At 43.5% G+C, this 20,644-nt stretch overlaps 1 protein-coding gene across 1 annotated transcript; it reads right to left on the bottom strand.

Moving 5' to 3' along the window:
• Positions 1-2,907: 2,907 nt before the first annotated feature.
• LOC310770920 (cell division cycle protein 20 homolog) lies at positions 2,908-6,529 on the bottom strand (the record flags this gene model as incomplete). The annotated part of the gene is made up of 10 exons (XM_083663616.1): positions 2,908-3,045; positions 3,641-3,758; positions 3,884-4,009; positions 4,496-4,715; positions 4,849-4,943; positions 5,204-5,403; positions 5,706-5,855; positions 5,953-6,049; positions 6,139-6,275; positions 6,433-6,529. Coding segments are annotated over 10 exons (1,378 nt in total), but the record flags the coding sequence as incomplete, so codon positions are not given.
• Positions 6,530-20,644: the final 14,115 nt, after the last annotated feature.

Consider the following 20,644-nt stretch of genomic DNA (forward strand, 5'->3'; position numbering starts at 1 on the left):
TGTTGAATGAATTCGTTCATCATACAGTAGCCTATAGGCTACACTAACCTATGAAAATATTAATTTGGGCTAGGAGGAGCAGGAAATCCCTGCGCTCGCCTTTCAATCCGGGAGCAGGGGATTTCACCTGAAAGTACAGAGCAGCACGGTAATGTGGCCGTGCTGCTTGGCTCGTGTGAAAGCAATTTCTGTGGCGAGGCGGCTGGCTTTACGGGACTCCTAAACGGCTATTTTTGCGCGATCTGTGTATGAAAGAGCCTAAAAAGTGTTTTGACTCTGAAGAAGACGCAGTGCACGTCGAAACGTCAGTTTTGTACCTTTATTAAATTTATTTAAGTGACTTCGTGTGCTCCAGCTCACTCATTGGGTTAGTCCTTTTGGAAGTGGCCCATTGACCTGTTTACATTGATTTATTTTGCATTGTATATATATTCCGTATATTCTTGTACTATAACAGCCATTCTTAAAACAGACTGGAATCTTATTGGCTGAGAAAAGAAAAAAACTGGCTTGGCGGACCAGTAAGAGGATATATTTCATCTGTTCATGTTTTCCTATGTAATGTTGATTTATTGCAGAACCTTTTTTAAATGCATTACAAAAGCACTTTTTTTTTTGTAAGTGCAAAAACACTCGTGTGAGTAAAAAAGTACCATAAATAATAATAATAATAGTATTTTAAACGACCTTAACGTCTCGTGTCCTGATTTATAGCCTCTTAGGGTGACTGGTGCTTTTGTGTGCTGTCATTGATTCCCTTCTGGGGGGAAACTGTTGTTTGAATGTGGGGGGACGCTTGAGTCAATCTGGCCGGGGGCCAAATTGGGGGTTGAGCGATGAGGAGCGGGCGGGGTGCAAAAAGTGTTCAGCAGCTCTGCACGGCATGGAGAGCCCAGTGAAGTGATGGAGAGTCCTTTAAGAGTGGGAGGGCGGAGCCACTCCTTTTAGTGTTGTCGTTAATTTCCCAAGGGCAGGGGTTCTTAAAATCTGCTGTCAAACTCCGAGAGCAACAGTCGTTAAAACTACTGATGTGCCTGTCATGTGACTGATGTCATGTGACTGATCTGCAGTGGGTCAGCGACCCTTTTAAGGCCCCAAATCACAATATTTAACAATAATTGTAGCCCATAGCTCCAAGATGCAGTTTGTCCATTATTCTGGCATGAAATCACCGTTTTAATAGCGAGTGAGTTTGACTTGATACATGAAGAGAAGACTCAAGACTTGGGTTCTGGTGACTTGGGACTTGTGCTTTGATGACTCAAAAAGGTTTTTAAAGTCTTGACTTGAGATCTTGAGTCTGTGTGTAAAATGACTCAGATTGAAAGTAAGGAGATTTGTTCCAGCAGACCACTGGATTCAAATTCTGATTTCTGAATTTGTATGGAATGAGTGAAGTTGAAAGTGATTGTAGAAATCAAACTCATGATTTTCTTACCAAGTTTGTATCCTATTAAAACCATATTGCATTGAAAAGTCCTCGATATTTCGTTTTCTTTACAATATTAACTTGATTACTGGACTCTTGATTTGTTCTGGCTTGACTTGCTGGTCTAAAAGTATACTTGGGACTTGACTTTGTAATCTACATTTCGGCATAACTTAACACAATTAGCTCAGGAAGAAGAATGACTATTTTGATCATAGTTTCACTGAATTCTGGACAAAATCATATCTTGGACCAATGGGCTTCTTCTGTGACCCTAATGTGGACTGAACTGGGGGTCCTTGATATGAAAAAGGTGGAGAATCATTGCATTAGATTTTTCTTTTTTCTTTTTCAAAATTGCATTTTCACATCCCATCTTAGTTAAAACCATTTCACACACCCCTGTTATGTTAGGACGATAACACACGTGCATCTATCAGAACAGAAAGAAAACCAATCAAATCTATCAAATCTTATCAAATCAGATGGTTCACCAGGCTGGGGAATATTCAGCCATGTTGGAGTGGTGTGTTGTGTGTTGGGGGGGGGGGGGGGGAAGGCTGTTAAAGAAAACAGCTGTCGTAAAAGTGAAGAATCTGCGTTTTAGAGCAGCGAGGGAGCACATTTTTTGAGCCTGACCCAGACCTGAGAAGAGAGACGGGAGTGTAGAACTGTGGTTCTACTAAACTTTCTGCAAATCAACAATCTTAATATATTCACACTTTGGAGGGGTTCTATTTTCTTAAAAGTGCAGCATGTGTCGCATTTTTTAAACACCAACATCACTCTAGCTAATTGTGATCCCTTGGTATAACTACTGTAAAACAAATGAGACCCTGGTGGAGACAATATTATGGTCACTTCTATCTCACACCAGCCCAGGGTCAGAATCATTGACTGTACATATGTCAGTGGTCAGACTGTTTCTCAAAGTGAAGACTACATTTCCCATAAGCCTTGTTGCAAGAGGATGTTTGCTTCTTTGGTGTCTGTCTTTAAAGTTGTGCTTGATGTTACAGGTTGGCAGTGGCAGGGTGACATCACCTGGAATCAGAGATGGTAGTTTCTATACACTGTACCACATGTCAAGTGATCATGTGAATGATGTTTACAATGCATCACAGTCATGATAGGAAGGTTTCTAATGTTCTCAGGAGACGTTACAAAGGCTTTCAGAGCTCATAATGGTTTTTGCACCATCATTACATAACATATATTACCCTTGAATACCTTAACTAACACATTCACACAGAAGGTGTTAATGAAACACGCAAGGCAAGGTATGTAGAAACATTATTTTTTAATCTAAAAACACAAAAACAGATACATTAAAACAATCAGAAAAACATTTTAAAAAAGTGCAACATAACAAAAGTATTTACATGTGACTCCCCAGCAGGGAATGATAATCCGATAGACTATATATTATATAGTCTATCGGATTATCATCCCCCGCAGTATGCTGCTCGCCCTGTCACGTCCAGTCCTGTCTGTGGCCTTCTCTACAGGGTCCCTCACAAAGCTGTTCCACAGACGAAGAGTCTCATCAGCCCCAATCGTAGCACATGTGGAGTTGTCTGGGCTCAGAGTGGCATGAAGAACTCTGTCATCATGTCCTAAAAGAAGAGAAAGTGCATTTATTATCTTAGAACAGCAAAAGCATGAACAACAAGACTGCTTTGAAATGTTAGCTGGTGGTTCCCTTTTAAAAAGCCCCAAGTATGGGGCGTCCGGGTATTGTAGCGGTAGACTCCCTGCCCACCAACACGAGGGTCACAGGTTCATGCCCACGTGTTACCTCCGGCTTGGTCGGGTGTCCATACACGCACGATTGGCTGTGTCTGTGGGTGGGAAGCCGGATTGGCGGTATGTGTCCTGGTCACAGCGGAAGGGGACTGGAAGGGAACTGGTGGGAATAGCGTGAGAATCTGGGGGGAAAAAATGTCTGGGCGAGTATCAGACAAGTTTTAAGATTCTCCCCCCTTCTCTCCACATTGTACTTGGCCAATTTCCCCTGCTGTCCCGGTCATTGCTCCACCCCACCAGCCGCGTCTTTTCACACGACACAGAGTTTCACCAGCGTGTGAGAGGATCACGCTATTCCCCCAGTTCCCCTCCTGTTTGACTTCAAACCTGCAACCTTCGTGATGATAGGCAGGGAATCTACTGCTGCACCACCCGGACACACCGACTGTCGTGACAAGAACTTACCATTGAGCTCTGCAACTTTGGAGAGGGATGGGTACTTCCAGATAACAACATTGTTGCTGTTGAGTCCATGGGTAGAAAGCAGCTCCTTGTAGTTGGGCGCAAACACCAGGGAAGAGATCTGAAAGGCAAAGACATCACATGGCTTAAGTCACAAAATAAAAAAAGTACACAGTGAATCATCGACTGACGGTAACCATCAACATCATACGAAGGGACTGGATGGGCTGAAAGTTGCACGGTTACCTGGGACTGAGTGTCAAGTGAGCTGATGCAGGAGCCACTGTTCACATTCCAGACGCGGATGTGTCGGTCACTGGTCCCACCTCCAGAAGCAAGGATGTTCCGCTGCCATGGACACCAGGCCAAAGCCTAAGACAAGATGGCAAAATAAATGAATACGATTGTCAGAATTCACAGCATGATCTGATGTACAAGTCCCACTGCCAGGGTTTAGAACCAGAGGTGCCCAAATGCTTTCCTATGAAGGGCCACAAATTCATCTGGAAGGAGGGCAGCGGGGCCAAAAATTAATACTGACATTAAGTGAAAATGTGTTATATTTTTGTAGACTATTCTAATAAAAAAAAATAAAAAAAAAGTATTTTCTCTGTTTAACAGTAATTTCATCAGTTAGATTTAGAGTTGATGGATTCCTTAGGTCTTCTAGTTTCATCTTCTAAGTATCATCACTCTAGCTTTTTTTTTAAATGAGCCCGCCACAGCCTCTGAAAAACAATATTGTGTGTGTGTGTGTGTGTGTGTGTGTGTGTGTGTGTGTGTGTGTGTGTGTGTGTGAAAAATAGAGAGTAAAAACAACAATGTGGTTTGTTTGGTTGTCAGGGTGAAGCTCCTCACCTTGACGGCTCCTTGGTGCTGGTTCCAGCAGCGGAGCGACTGGTGGTGATTCACGCCGGGCCACACGTTCACCAGGTTGTCGGCGCCACCGCTGGCCAGGTACTTCCCGTCAGGAGACCACTGCAGACCGCACACCTCGTCAGTGTGACCCCTCAGCGTGGAGACGTGGTGGTCCGCCACCCTCACATCATGGTGGTGGATGAGTGCTGAGCTGGAGCCACTGAGGGAGAGTGTAAAAAAATATATATATATATATATATATTTAAACACATTTTGCCCCCCGAGCCCCTCGTTAACTTCCTACCCTGTAGCCAGTGACAGTTATAGACACAAGTGTCGGACAGAGACTGTACCTGGTCAGAACGTGTTCATTCCAAGATAAGCAACCAACTCTCCCCACGTGGCCGGCCATGTTGCGTAGACGCTTCCGGGTCTCCACATCCCACAACTGAGGGAAGGAAAATATAAGAACAATTGTTTTCTTAACCCATTGATACCTGATGCAGCATTTGCGTGTATATCCCTCATTTGTGTGCGTATCCCTTTAAGACGGCGAACCGCGTTAACTTAAAGGGATACACACACAAATGCTGCATCAGGTATCAATGGGTTAATGCAGGAATAAACCAAGTTTCCAGTACATTAGAGTGCACTCTGTAATGAAGCCAAGACTCAGTGGTGTGTGTGTGTGTGTGTTAGCCTGCTCACCTGAACTTTGCAGTCACTGGTGCCGATGGCCAGGTAGCGAGCCTCTTTGGCCCACGACACTGAAGTGATGTAGTCCTCTCCTTCACCATCCATCTTCATGAGCTCAGTGACGTCTCCCTGACTGTGATCCCACACGTAGACACTGTCACCGAGAGCCACAGCAAGAAGGTCGCGACTGCCCCAGTCAAGTAGACTCAGATCTGGGAGAAGTGGGACCAAATGAAAGCTTGTTAAGTACAAAAGGGCTCCCCCCCAACAACCCAATATGCAAACTTTATATTTATTTATTTTATTTATTTATAAATTTATAAAGATATGAAACTTGAGATATAAATCAATGAATGGCCTAATTATTAGACCATTAATTGACTCTAATACCCATGTCACCAGGCCAACAACTAAACCCAAAAACCCAAGAAATGCATGTACATTACTAGGAATAAATCACCACTCTTTGCCACCCGCCCAGTCATAGAAATATGAAGTTAGATGAGAAACTCACAGAAATCATTCCTGAGCTCAGGGCAATCAAGGATTCGGTCAGCAGCAGTTGATATGTGTCTGGTCTTCTTGACACAAGCTGGGGCCGTGGCTTGACTGGAGAGGACTTTCACATTGTTCCGCCGATAGCCTGTAAACTTGTCCTGATAGCCTGTAAATGAGAGGAAAACGAATTATACACCGTTCACTTTCCCTGCTCGGGTCGTCATACAGTTGCACGACAGCATCAGTAATGTAAAATGCTATACCTCCTGGATCAAACAGTGGCTTCCCTTCCAGGTTCAGGATCTTCGCCTCTTCAATGTCGAACCCATTGAGTGCGACAGACCAGGCTTTCCGGTTCTCCTGCAAAAGACACATAGCCTAGTCAATAACATGCCTATAAAATACAGGCCAGACATACTGTAAACTTTAAAGTATCAAAGCAAACTGACCAGTGCTCCCATAGGATCTTTTGTGTCGACAGGATCAGCCTCCTTTGTCAGAAGGAAGTTTGCCACCTCCATTTGTTTGGGATTTCTGGTGGGAATGAAGCGGTCGCCTCCAACATTGGAACAGGTGCGTTTTTTGCCTTTACATAGGAGAAGTATTTCATTGGTTAACAGTTTTCAGAAACTTTTACTAAAAGAGATCCAACACCACAATCTGTTTGACAAGTCTGCTGAAGACTAAACATTATACTGGAAGGCATCCATACAAATTATATTTCAATCATGTGAGCAAGTTACCTGGAGTTTTCCTCCGCGTTTTGGCAGGGGACAAAACATTTGGAGGCGTTGAGTCGCTGGCCTCCTTTCGCCACCTCGCCATGTTGGTGATCCTCATGTCGTTATGCAGCAGTCTGAAAGTAGCGTAAACGTTCGCTAGCATGAGAGACGAGGAGAGCAGTTAACGCTATTTAACATGTTCATTCACATTTAGCTCAAATGTAAACAGTAAACTGGTGGGCTTAACCAGTTGACTTAAGTTTCATTTCATGAAAAATAGCAGCAGTTACATTCGTTAGTTAACCGTAAGGTTCATTAGCTAACCATACTACTCAATGTCAAATTTGCTAAACTACATTATGCTACCGTTGTGTGAAGAATACATGGTCGTCCGTCCGCCTCGAATTGGAGCCGTCTCGCCGTCTGGCGGCGCCAGCGAGCCCTACATGCTAACGTTAACGTTAGCATAGCATGTAGCGTTCGTTAGCTCACAACTTACAGTAACATACTGTACAGATTTACTGATTACATTAATCCACTATTAAATGCAATGTTTTGTCTTTTAGCTTGTAGAATTCACTAACCTCTCTGAGAAGAAATGTGCTCCAAGTCGTTTGTCAGTAGTTTGTTGTTGATAGTATGATTACTCGCTCTCTCTCTCTCTCTCAATTTCCAACAAGTTATATCAAGAGTTTGTAATCATATGACGGGGAAGGCTTGCGCCAGCGTTTATATCTATTTTTTAAATGCCGAAAGCGGTGCGGTGATTGGTTACTGTAACAACGGCGAAAATGCATGTATGTGATTGGCGTAGAAAACCTCGTTGGTTCGCCTCCTCGGGACGGGCCATGGAGACGCGAAAAATGGGGTTGGGAAAAGTTGTATCGCCATCTAGTGGCAAGTTAAATCACAACAATAACATGGCATCATTCAGCAAGTAATCAGCAGCTACCACTGACTCCCATTCATTTTTCATAGCAGTTTCAGATTTGCCCGATTCAAACTAGCCTATCAAAAAATGTCAAAGAAGCATTACACAGTTGAATCCAAGAATAAAGGAGTCCAAAGTCTAAATTATAGCTGTATGGAGGCTTTAGAGTGCATAGTGTTTATGTAGGCCTACCTTTAAAATACTGATAATAATATGTAGGCTATAATGTGCATTTGATAGGCTAAATAAAATCAAAGACTTCTGACACTGAGTGTTTAACATTAGGCCTAGCCTGATCAATCAATCAATCAATCAGTCAGTTTTATTTTGAGTGCAAAATCACACCAAGGTGTCTAATTAATAATCAATTAAAAGAAAATTAACAGCGAATAATTAATAATAGCCTACAATGAACATAACAAAAAAAGTTAATGGTTGAATATAATGATGAATACAACTCGATCATAGGCTACTAGGTTTATAAAATGCTGGGCTTTAGTAGGTTCTTAATCATACAGGTCTTCATTAGATGTGATCTCAACAATGTTAATAATTAAAGGTGATAAGAGACTGATGATACATTTTGTTTCCATGCTGTAGGGCCAAGAGTCGTTGATCAAGTAGATCTACTTGATCCAGACTCGAGTCTGGCAAGCGAGAGACTATAGACCAAATCACCGTGACGTCACCATGTAAACAAATTTACTTCCGGGTACCACTTGGGGAAGGCGGCAGGTTTAAATGTGCGTGTTGTCAAATAAATGCTGTCAAACCCTCGTTGTTTTCGGCCGACTACTTTCAATTTAAATGGTTAAACGGTTGGTAAACATGCTTGTCCGACGTATCTAGCCTTTCTTCTGTGTTTGTTTTATGTAGTGTTAGCTAGCTAATAACGTTTGTTTGACTGTCAAACTCGCTGTTTTTTTACATTACAGACAGAGTAACCTCGCGTCACCAGGCTCTTCTCGGCGAGAAAGAGCCTGGTACAGACAGAGCTACTGACGCCACGTCAATTTAATTTAGCTTCAAGTCTACTCTAGTCTGGTCCAACAGGTAAATTAGCTAGTCTGGTCTCCACTAACGTTAGTGAAAGTGTTGTTATGAATGATATTAAACAACAACACAACACGGACGAACCATTTTTGTCTTCTTTGTCTGTTTTTGTCTTCAACACGTCAGTTTGTGCCGTCCACCGCCATTATAATGTGTGGACCTCAGGGGTACCCGGAAGTAAATGTAAACATCCCGCTGATTTGGTCTATTGAACTGATCCCTATAATAGAGGATGACTGATAAATCGAGCTGCTCCTCTGACCCAGCTGGAGAGATTACCGTAGCTCATGACTCGACTGATTTTCCTGGCATGGGCATGGGAAACATCCTGCCGTTCAGCTCCTGCAATGCAGCTATACAGACCGGAAGTTACGTTTGCCTTCAAAATAAAACTAACGTTCACCGCGTAAAAACATTGACCTCAATGTTAGAAAAAGGAGAAGGATTAGCTATGGTACACACAGAACACCAAAAGTGATAAATATTATAATGCTAATCGGACGTTTAGATTATACGTGAAATGAAGCTAAAATAAACGTCTTCTTTTTTGTTAAAGATAATTCCCATAAATACCGGTTTTATTTTGAAAGTTCTGATCGGAATTCTCATTATCAATCTCATTCGTTATTTCGGCTAACTTGACAGTAGTCTGACGTCCGCACAGGAAAGCTGGCAACTTTACAAGACAAAAACAAGGCGGGGAGTGGATTACTTTACGCTGTTTACTCATTGTACGTGTCCAAACAATAGTAGTTTATAGTGTAACGCTGGAGGACGGACTGGTGGGGGTATATGCCGGTGGGTCAACGGGGTGGGACGAGGGGGAAGCTTTTAGGTGTAACACCGTTCTGTTGTTGTTCCGGTAGAGTCTGAAAGGAGACACGTTACTGCACCGTCTGAGAGACGCGCTACAAGTAGCATGCAGGCTACCGAAACTGGCTGTTGTCTATGCAAGTTATCGGAGCACCTCCAACTCCCGGGTTACTCTGTGAGCTGCGGCAGGGAATAAATAACACTCACGTGAGGTAAAAGTGTAACTTGTCCGTCTCTGTCTATCTGCTAGCTTAGTTAGCCACACCGCAATGCTACAATATGATGGCAGGCTTTAGAGCAGCTCATGGGGTTTAAAAACCGTCGTTTTCGGAGAGAATGACGCAGGATTTCCGAGGAGCAGTCTTCAGTGGAGCGAAGTTTACATTGGCTCTGTGTTGACATAACAAGCAGCAGCCTACAGTAAAGACGACGCTGAGGCTAATCACAGTCACAAGATAGACTTCTGAGCAGAGCTTCGCTAACGCCTGGGCGACCGCTGCTTCTTCACAGGTACCGTCAGGCCTTCTTTTCTTATCTCTCTGTCTTATTACTCGTGTTAACGCCAATACCGCCGTCGTAGCTAACAACAACAACAACGGTTATTTTGTGAGTTTGTTTGACGGGTAACGTTGTCGTTTTGCTCTCACGAGAATAATACCGGTAGCTAGGGTAATAACGATTCAAGCTAACGATAGGCTTTGAAGCAGCTAACGTTACGTTGCTACGGTAGGAGGTTTTCATCAGCTGGTGTGGGTGACTTATTGCGGAAACTCGAATATTGTAACGTGAGTTACTAAAGTAACGTGTTGAGGTAACGTTACTTGTAATTCATTTGACCACTCTTACTTTAACTACTTGGGCATTACCATTTTATGCTCGGGGAATTTTTTTTTTTACTCCACTACCTTTGTTTGAAAACGTAGTTTAATAACGTTAGCTACTTTGCAGATTCAGATTAGAGTGCAAAATATATTCAACTAGCTAATCAGTTGTGATGCCTTCATCATAGATGACTGTAAGCTAATACAGTTAATGTTATGTGGAAAATCAGCCCACCTTCCATCTAAACATGAAATGCTTACACACGAATAAACCAATCATTATAATTCAATTATTATTCTGAAATCATTCTGCATCGTGAGCCTGCAGTTGCTTAAAGTACGTTTTGATGCCAATAACTTTTGTACGTTTACTTAGCATTTTGAATGCAAGACTTTTACTTGTGTAACAGAGGTATGTTTATACTGTGGTGTTTCTACTTTTACAAGATCGAAGAAGAAGAAGTACTTCTTCCACCACTGCCTACCACCTTGAAGTAGTAGTAGGTTTTCATCTGCTGTGGGTGCTGTCAGACACCGGTTACTTACAACAGAGGCACTATATTAATTAGGGATGCACGATATATCGGCAATCATATCGGTATCGGCCGATGTTGGTCATTTTTTAACATATCGGTCATATCGGTATCGGTCAGATGTTGCAATGTTAATATCGGTTATCATTATCAGCCAAATTCTTCACATTGATATGAAATAATGCAGTAAATCTATGATTTATGGGCTTTTTCAAAGGCTTTGCAAATAAAGAAATGCATAACTTTTTCAAATTCAGTGTTAACATGTGTTTTTCAGTATGTACAAAATGTGATGATCATAAAAATGTGGTTTTATACAAATCATATCGACATCGGTAAATATCGGTTATCGGCCATAACAGCAATGTTAATATCGGTTATCGGCATCGGCCAAAATTTTCATATCGGTGCATCCCTAATATTAATAGCACTTCTGCAGAATAAGAGCGGAACTAGTTGCTAAACTTCCCTCGAAGTAACTGCCTTCATCATTACTGTCCGCGGAGTTGGGGGCTTGTTTTGGTGACTGGGCCAGCTGTGGTCCGGAGGCTGTTTCACAAGAGGCGGGGGAGGCTGTTTCACAAGAACCCGCTGTCATTATTTTCATCAATACAGAGGAAAGACAACTAGTCTTTCCCTGCAGACAGTCGCTGTTGCTGAAGCCGCACGACCTTTTGGTGACAATGTTTAAATATTGGACGAGTTTGTATCAGAAATACACGTCTGAAATCATAGGTAACGTTACAGTAAGACTACTGTGTAGAGGCAAGTCCAGATGCTGCTTCACAAAATGCCCCCCCTTTTATTTTGTAAACAGAATTCAGAAGGATGGACAACTCCGGATACAGCACGGGGAGTTTCGACGGCCTTCATCACCCCAGTGACGATGACGACGATGAGATGGTGGACATTGCTGGAGCCACGCTGGACTTCTCCGGCACGGACGACGTCCCTCCCCTCAGCTCAGCCTCAGGTAAGCCGGCTGCGACCAGGTGTTCACTACGTGGATTTGCTTCATTCAAATATTGCGGTGGGCTTTTGGGATGAACGACTTTTGGGATGAACAGGTTCTCTTATCAAACCTGTGCAAACAAGTGAGTGTGAATGCTGTAACATTGTGAAAACCATTTTAGAATGATCCTACGACTAAAATGTCACAGAAAAACGATCCCAGTGCCTAGGAATATAACAGCATAGTGACAGCATAGGAGAAAACAACAACATATCATTTCCTTTAAGGTCATTGTAGCTTCAGTATTGAGTAGCACAGTTTTGTTGCACTACATTTGCATATTAAAACAAGCATAAAAAGGCTGTTTTGTAGGTTGACCGAATGTCTGCAGGTCCTTAACTCATTGAATGCCATGGACGTCCTTCGACGTCCAATTAAATAGTGACGTAGAATGCCACGGACGTCCTTCGACGTCCAATGCGTTTTTTGACGGTGGGACGTCGATCAAAGCCTTCCGCAGCTCCTGTACAACTATAGTAGCTATTGGAGGTGTATAACCTATTTTACGGACTCATTAGGTGGCGACAGTGCTTGCTCGGTGCAGTCCAGATTAGAGACAGGTCCGAGAAACAGCCTAAAAGCCGTGGATCAAAGACAAACCGATGCATGCTCCCAGAGCCATTTGCTCTGTCGCGGGAGCTGACATTGGCTCCGAACAGGAGTCAATCCGCGCTCACAACTGAGCCCCTCTGTCCCTGTCTGTCTGTCTGTCTGTCTGTCTGTATAGTTTCTCCACCCGATTAGCAGCCAGGAAAGCAGCCCCTGACGCCAAACCATTCAGCAATCCGGGTTGGCTCTTCCCTGCTGTGGCGCTGAGAGCCGACAGCAGCACACAAACGCAGCACTCCGAAAATATAATGGTTGCGTGAGGCTGTGTGCAGTGTGGGGAGGAGTTTACGGGGGGAGGGGGGGAGGGGGGTGGTGCACGCAGGGCATCACACAACAACTACGTCACTACATCAGAAAATATTATCTTCAGACTCAGTGAATGTGCTTGAAATGCTGCATTTCACAAAAGGCGGATTATCTCAGCTAATAATTTGAAAAGCCTGAAAACGCTGAAAACAACCTATCTTCTCCGGCTCATAACTAAAGAACGGAAAATGGTATCAATAAACTTTTTTTTGCTGATGATACAATAGAGCCAGCTCGTTCTTGTGCGTGTTCGGTGTTTACATAGTAATATCACACAATATTCTGTGGGCCTCGAGAAATCACTGAAAACGCTCTGAAAACTCTGGCACTGGGAGCATCCGTTCTCCAAAAGTGGCTGGCACTGAATGAGTTAAAAAGTTGGATAAAGTACTAAGTTACCTAGATTTAAGGCATAAAAAAGTATTAAAATGCATTAAATGCAGTCATGCCGGTATTATCTTTTCACCATGCAATGGCAGGTTTCCTTTAAGCTGCATGTCTACTCTTAGCATAGAGAGAACAGGGTTAGGGGTTCAATAAATATTAGGGGTGTCACGATACACTCAGTTCACGATACGATACGTATCACGATACTGGGTTCACGATAACGATACGATACGATTTTAACAATATTTTTTTAAACTTGAATAATGACAATATATGACTGGAAAAGTAGTATTTTATTTGAAATGCACAAATACAAAACATGCTGTTGTGGGAAATTGTTATTACAATAACAACTAGAAAAAACATGAGATTGGAGATAAGGCTTATCTTGAAATAGAATGAGTTACACCGTCACTTAGATTTACTTTGAACTAAAAGGTTTCTCAGCAGTATAAATTCTCATTATGCATCTTCAGCTTTTCTTCAAACTCAAACAACAAGACTTTTCTTAATCTATTTTTTATGCATCTTCAGTTTTTCCTGTCAAGTAAACAGTTTTGCCAGAAACTCAATTGAATGGTTTCTCTCCTGTATAACTTCTCATGTGTCTCTTCAGAGACTTGTTCAACTGAACTACTTTCCACACATTGAACTTCAACAAACAAAGACGTTTCTTTGTCTATTTTTGATTTTTTTGATTTTTTTTTTTTTCACGATATGAGATTTCATCTCAACGATACATATCGTGACGTTTTACTATCGCGAAATTTCGTGGGACGATATATTGTGACACCCCTAATAAATATGCATCGTATCCGTTTTGCTAATCACAAATTAATTGGACTTCATATTAGGGATGGGGGAGAGTACTCGGGTACTCGAGTACTCGTTTGTAACGAGAGTACTCGAGTACCGTTTCCGCTGTCCGGGTACTCGCCCCACCCCCCTCCCCTATAAAAATGGCCGATCTAACGTTAACAGCGTCTGGCGAATCGCCAGCAACACAGACGTCCATGTATATTAACGCAATCTATATTCAGCAGATGTAAAATAAACAAGATTTGATTGCAGTTGTTTTCCGTTCATGGCCAATTTATATATAGATGTGCAAGCAAAGATGGTAACGTTAGATGTTTTTTACTCGGACGGACCACTTTGACTAACGGACCCCTGACAGTAACTTTGTTTACCATAGCCAAACGTTCCGTGTTTCACCACGGGCGGGGACCATCACTCGGATGTTGTTGGTGGTTTTTGCGGTTAACGTTAGCGAACATTATTACTGTTTGCAGTTATCATGTTTGCAGTTATCACTTTTTGGCAGAACACCAGAGTTTTTAATAAGTGGATTTACTTAACAGTGATCAAGAAGCAGTATGGAATGATTACCGACATGTATTGGGAATTACTTTTACTGAGGTAGGCTAACGGCTAACACCGGATCACCTTATCACAGTCAATCTGTAAAAACTAAAAAGTGCACCAGGCAGCGCTTTTTCCATGCAAAATTGGTAATGTGTGTGAAGTTGCTGTGAACAGCCCCATACAAAGCAGATCACCCCTGCTCTCATCACAGGCATTTGGCGAATGCTAATGGTAACTGCTTAACATAGCCAGGATCTTTCATGTGTGTGTGTCGTTCCGCCGGGGGGGGGGGGGGGGGGAGTACTCGAGTACTCTTTCATAACAGAAGGAGAGTACTCGAGTATTTAAATCCCTTACAATGCCCATCCCTACTTCATATCCATCAACAACTAATGACCAGTTACCACTTGTCATTTATAGTTTCAGAACTTTCAAAAGAAGTAGGCTGGTGGTTACGGCAGCCTTGTTTCTTATTTGATTATTTATTTTCAATTGGTCTTAAATTAAAAGGGTCCAGTGTGTCTATCTATTTGTTGTTTCTAGTGGAAAGGCCTGTTGCAGGCTAGGCGTTTGTGGCGTAGGCTAGTGGAAAGGCCTGTTGCAGGCTAGGCATTTGTGGCGTAGGCTAGTGGAAAGGCCTGTTGCAGGCTAGGCGTTTGTGGCGTAGGCTAGTGGAAAGGCCTGTTGCAGGCTAGGCGTTTGTGGCGTAGGCTAGTGGAAAGGCCTGTTGCAGGCTAGGCGTTTGTGGCGTAGGCTAGTGGAAAGGCCTGTTGCAGGCTAGGCGTATGTGGCGTAGGCTAGTGGAAAGGCCTGTTGCAGGCTAGGCGTTTGTGGCGTAGGCTAGTGGAAAGGCCTGTTGCAGGCTAGGCGTTTGTGGCGTAGGCTAGTGGAAAGGCCTGTTGCAGGCTAGGCGTTTGTGGCGTAGGCTAATTGCTAAATATGAGAAATGGAGTAGGAAGGAAAGGATGGCTCGCTGCATTGGTGGAACTTGAGTTCATTCATTTCAGAGTCCAATGCGTGTCCGTTGGTTGTCCAAGGTAGTTCTCTACTGATAAGATATATCTCCACTATTGCAGGGCTGTGTGTGTGTGTGCGTGTGCTTGTGTGCTTGTGTGCTTGTGTGCGTGTGCATGCGTCAATGAATTGCTTGCAGTCACACATCTTTGAATCATCAGTTACTCCACTCACTTTCTTGCTGTCTCTCTCGCTCTCTTTGTTTCTCTCTCTCTCTGTCACACACACTGGGGGAACATACTGTCACGTGTGTCAAACCGATTTAAACTATTTTGTCATGGTCTGACATCAAATCAGGAACTTATTACACTGTGACATACTGTCAAAACAACCATTGAAAGTGAGTACCGTAAATTCCGGACTATAAGGCGCACCGGTGTATAAGCCGCACCTGCAAAGTTGACTGTTTTTTACATATATAAGCCGCACCGGACTATAAGCCGCGGGTGTTTTGATGTTTAATTACCATATGTAAGGGTTCGTGCACAGAGGGGATTGTCGGGAAAGAGATGGCTGTTTGGGGAAGCTCCCATTTATTAACATTTCAACAAAACAAGTTGCATATTTGCATAATGTATTCAAGTGTTACCATTTAGTGCAATAGTAGCTACAGAACATGTACCGGTACTGTGCTGTGTAAATTTAGGGGTCCTTGGCATGAAAAAGGTTGAAAACCACTGATCTACATTATAGCCTACAGTAGTACCATAACAAAAAACAAAGCTTACAGCGCTTGACGAGGCAATATCAATGGCTAAATTAAATGTGTTTTTTTTAAAGTGCAAAATAAAGTGCCTGTAACACGACAGTAAGCGCGTAAGCCTAAAGTTGCAGTAACACGGCTGCTTAAAATATACGGTAATCAGCCTACCAGAAAAGTCATTAATCCTCGTCTTCATCTTTTAGGCTAAGGTGCAGTACACGGCTGTAACCAGAAAAGTCAAGTCATTAATCCTCATCTTCGTCTTCTTCCTGCGTACTAAAACCACCAAAGTCCTCATCTTCAGTGTCGGAAACGAACAGGCTCAGGGTGGCTTCGTCAGCCACTCTCCTCTCTCCTTCGTTGTCGCTCTCAAAACCAACAAACTCCTCTTCATCACTGTCGGAATCGAACAGCCTCTGAAGGCCCTCAGCTGTGGCGGCGTCCTCCTCTTCATCATGCAGCAGTCCAGCCTTTCGGAACCCGTTGGTGATCGTGGATGTTTTGACACTCCTCCACGCTGTCAGGATCCACTGGCAAACTTGAGCCTTCAGTCGGATCTGAACGGCACCTCGGCCGTCTGCTCTCTGTGTCAACACCCTGATGCCAAGGTTACGTGCTGCTGCTCGATTTCCTTCTTTCCTTCTTCTTCTCGCCGCCATCGTCGTAACACAGCCAGTTCTCCATCTTTTGAAGCATGATGTTAGATTACAACGAGCTAGTTGTGTGGCTTAGCCTTCCAAAATGTTGCCGTTAGTTTTTTAGAATGTAATACATAGAATTGGGAATGTTACATTCAATTTCATTCAGACTGTCTTTCAGGCTCAATCGCTGCCATTTTCCCCCCGGAGCGAGGTAGGGTGAGAGGAGGGAGGGTGTTTTACTGTAGTGGCTGAGAGAGAGTAGTGGCACAGTGCTCCAATCAGGTCGCGAGGCACATTTTTTGCAACATCATCCAATCAGGGTCTCGCTCTCGTAATGTCTGTCTTGCTCTCGTTCTGCCTCATACCAACATCCATAGATTTTGGAGGTTCCCGAGTGGCCGTTTGCTGAAAAAATCCATAGATAAGCCGCACCGTTATATAAGCCGCAGGGGCCAAAAAGGCCAAAAAACGGGAAAAAAGCCGCGGCTTATAGTCCGGAATTTACGGTAGTACTAGCATTATAGAGTAGCATTTGTATGAGTAGCCTGGTTAAGTTCCTCTTATGTGACTTCTGTACCAGAGCTGCGCGGTTCCTGCTGATGTCATCGTAATGTCAAACTCCTATTGGCCGGAGTTTTCAGTAGAGAAAAAAGGTTTTGCAGTCACTAGAGACGAGCTGCGTCTGACCGCTTTGTGCTTGTGTCATCATGATGTAATCCATATTTTCTTATTCCAGTGAACTGCTGGACTTAGAGTATACAGACTTACAGTATATACTGTATGTAGAGTGATATGTCGTTTACTACTTATTGTATGTTCTGCACTTGAAGAGAGCCATTTTCCATGTCAAAATGAATTGTGTTGTGACATATCTCCTGGCACCAAGACCACTTCCTTCCTGCATATTTGCTGTACTTGTTGTACTACCCACTTTAAGAATTCACATGTTGGGGCGTCTGGGTAGTGTAGCGGTAAAATAACTTGCCTACTACAGCGGAGACGCGGGTTCAATTCCCGACAGCGGTACCTCCGGCGTTCCTATAGACACAATTGGCCGTGGGAAGCCGGTGGGATATGAGTCCTGGTCGCTGCACGAGTGCCTCCTCTGGTCGGGTGGGCGGGCGCTTGTTCCGGGGGGGGAGGAGAACTGGGGGGAATAGCATGATCCTGCCGTGCGCTACATCTTGCCTGGTGAAACTCCTCCATCATCCTTTCTGTAACAGGGACTGGTTTGGAACAGGGCTACTGTCTTTCATGACGTCACACCCTGGTGGTTGCTGCTGGTATTGTCATTTTGATGCATCTCTCTTTCCTCATCTACGGTACATGTAAACAGAAAAAGACCTCCTCCACCGAAGCCTAATACAACAACAACAGAACATTTCCCCATACGCCTTTTCAGTCTCCTAAAACACCACAAAGTCTACATTATTTCTTCTGCCAATAACCACGACTGTCCTGGATACTCCTGATGTCACAAGCCTCACCAAGACGGATCTGCCTGGGTTCCTGAGAAGACATGAGCATACTTCAACTGCATTAAAAGCAGACTGAACAAGATGTAAATGGCAAAGGAAGGAGCAGTCACTCACGCCCGCCCAGTCACCATGACATCACTTAAGTGCATCCTCTTTCCTGATACGATCAAAACAACATCCAAGACAAAACATGATAGAATGACCTCCAGGTCCGTTCAGTACATGAACAAATATATGACTAAAAGATGACTTGGCTTTCCTACAACAGAGCGCTGCCACATGTTAATGAGCTGGTGATGTCACTGTGATGTCATCACCCTGAGTTTGGTCTTTTGCACTCGTCTAAACAGAGAGATACGACTCTTTCCAGGAGGGGGAAGGCCAGGACATTTTTATCTGAACGGATATTGCTGCTGACGACTGAAAACCATTGACTGTATTTCCGCTGTCGGCTTTTCAGGAACAAAGAAACACAGGCTTGTCTTTATTTACAACCCTGTATTTTTTTATTATGTATGTATTATTAATATTATTATTATTAGGCCGGTGCTTGCACTGGCCTATAGGACCATGTGTGTCCCAATCGCTTCACACACGGCTTCATACACGACTCCTGGCACCCTTTCATCAAGATGGGCTTTTACTTTGAAATTTGTTTTATTTGACGAATGTCCGGTTTCGGACTTTCTGTCTGCCCTGATCTGATCGTTCAGCTTGACAGAGTCGCTCACGGCCGCAGAGGGTCCATGTTAACGTTACACGCGACGCAACAAATAAACAAACACACACTTCCCAGTGTCTCTGGACATCGACAGTAGCGGGAGACGTCTCCCCTTCCAGCAAATATACATGAATGTTATGCATAAGGAACATGAACATCTTACTGCGAGGCAGAGAGCTAAGATAAGTAGCTAACAGCTGAGCTAAGTAGGCTATAACTAGTGTGTTAGCCGATCGGAAAAGCATGTAAACAGCGGTGAGATCTCCTTTATTAAAGTATGCAACCATTTCCAATGAACAAATGGCATGTAGCCTTCAACTTTAAAACAAAACAATGTGCTTCTGCTTACTTCTTACATTCAACTGTGTATAGCAGTGAGTGCAGACAGTGCAACACCAGTGGCATGTAGCCCTCAAGTATTTAAAACAAAAACAATAGTGCTTCTGCTGCTTACTTAGCTAGCCTACATTCAACTTTTTATGGCAGACCTGTTCAAAGAATTCAAGGTGGGTTCATTCTTTAAAACGGTGTAAAATAACACGTTTAACAACATATCAAACGGACCTTATCCTGTCACATTAGCTGGCAATGCATTGTGTAACCAAAAAACGTTTGGCTAACGTTAACATGTTTTGTAATGGAATCTTTATGGGACACGGCTAATACCTGGCACAGCGTTAGCTAGCATAGTGTAGCACGTGTTCAATGCAAATGGAATCATGGAACTATGGCTAAGTTTGGGTCTTAGCCGTGTCCCATAATGATTCCATTACAAATATTGCATTGCACACGTGACATGTTATTTTACTAAAAATAATACATTTTACCATCATTTCAAGTAGAATGATACCACCCAAGCAAGAATATTTCAAGTGTTTCAAGTGCTTTTTTGAAATATTTGGACCATATAATGATAATACAATTATCTCTACCTTAAAAGTTTACAGGTGCCAAAAAGCCATAAATTCACATCAAAGAACAAAGAAAAACTACAATTATAATTCAAGTTTAAACAGTAAGTGTGCAGCTGCAGCATTTATTTAAAAAAAAAATCTTTATCCTGCATCCCTAAACAGAAACAGGGAAAAAAGGTGGAAAATCAGATGACGGCTTATATGTGTTCTGTTGATTGTTAAAATGTGTATGGGTATAGTATAGGGGTGACGATCGCATGCACCGGCCGTATGCCAGGTTTCCACCTGGCCTTGTTATTATTATTATTACTTTTTTATTATTTTCTGATTTCCCCCCATCTTTCTCCCCAATTGTACTCGCCTGGTCAATTTCCCCCTGTTGCCCTGGTCGCTGCTCCACCCCCTGCTGCTGATCTGGGGAGAGCCGTAGACTAGCACCATGCTTCCTCCGACACATGCGTAGTTGCCAGCCGCTTCTTTTCACCCGACAGTGGGGAGCTTCACCGGCAGGACGTAGCACGTGGGAGGATCGCGCTATTCCCACCAGTTGCCTTCCGCCCGACCCCCGACCAGGCGCCCTGACCGACCAGAGGAGGCGCTAGTGCAGCGATCAGGACACATACCCCCCAATCCGCCTTCCCACCCGCAGACACGGCCAATCTGCCTGTATGGACGCCCGACTATTCCCCCCTGTGTGTGTGTGTGTGTGTGTGTCTCCTAACTGCTCATTAGTGCACACTGACAACCACTGCACACTGAACTTGGTCACCCATGAACAAGTGGAGAGTTTGTTTACAGAAGTTGCCACGTTACTGTTCACATGAGCCAGCGTTTTTTACTGCAGCTGTCATCGTTTCAACTTGTATAACCTGTTGCCTGCCTGGCCTTGTGGCACTGCAGCCTCATGCTATTCACCTTATGGAGCCCCACCC

The sequence above is a fragment of the Poromitra crassiceps genome, assembly GCF_964638095.1.
Source record: "Poromitra crassiceps genome assembly, contig: HAP1_SCAFFOLD_259, whole genome shotgun sequence".
Taxonomy (NCBI): Eukaryota; Metazoa; Chordata; class Actinopteri; order Beryciformes; family Melamphaidae; genus Poromitra; species Poromitra crassiceps.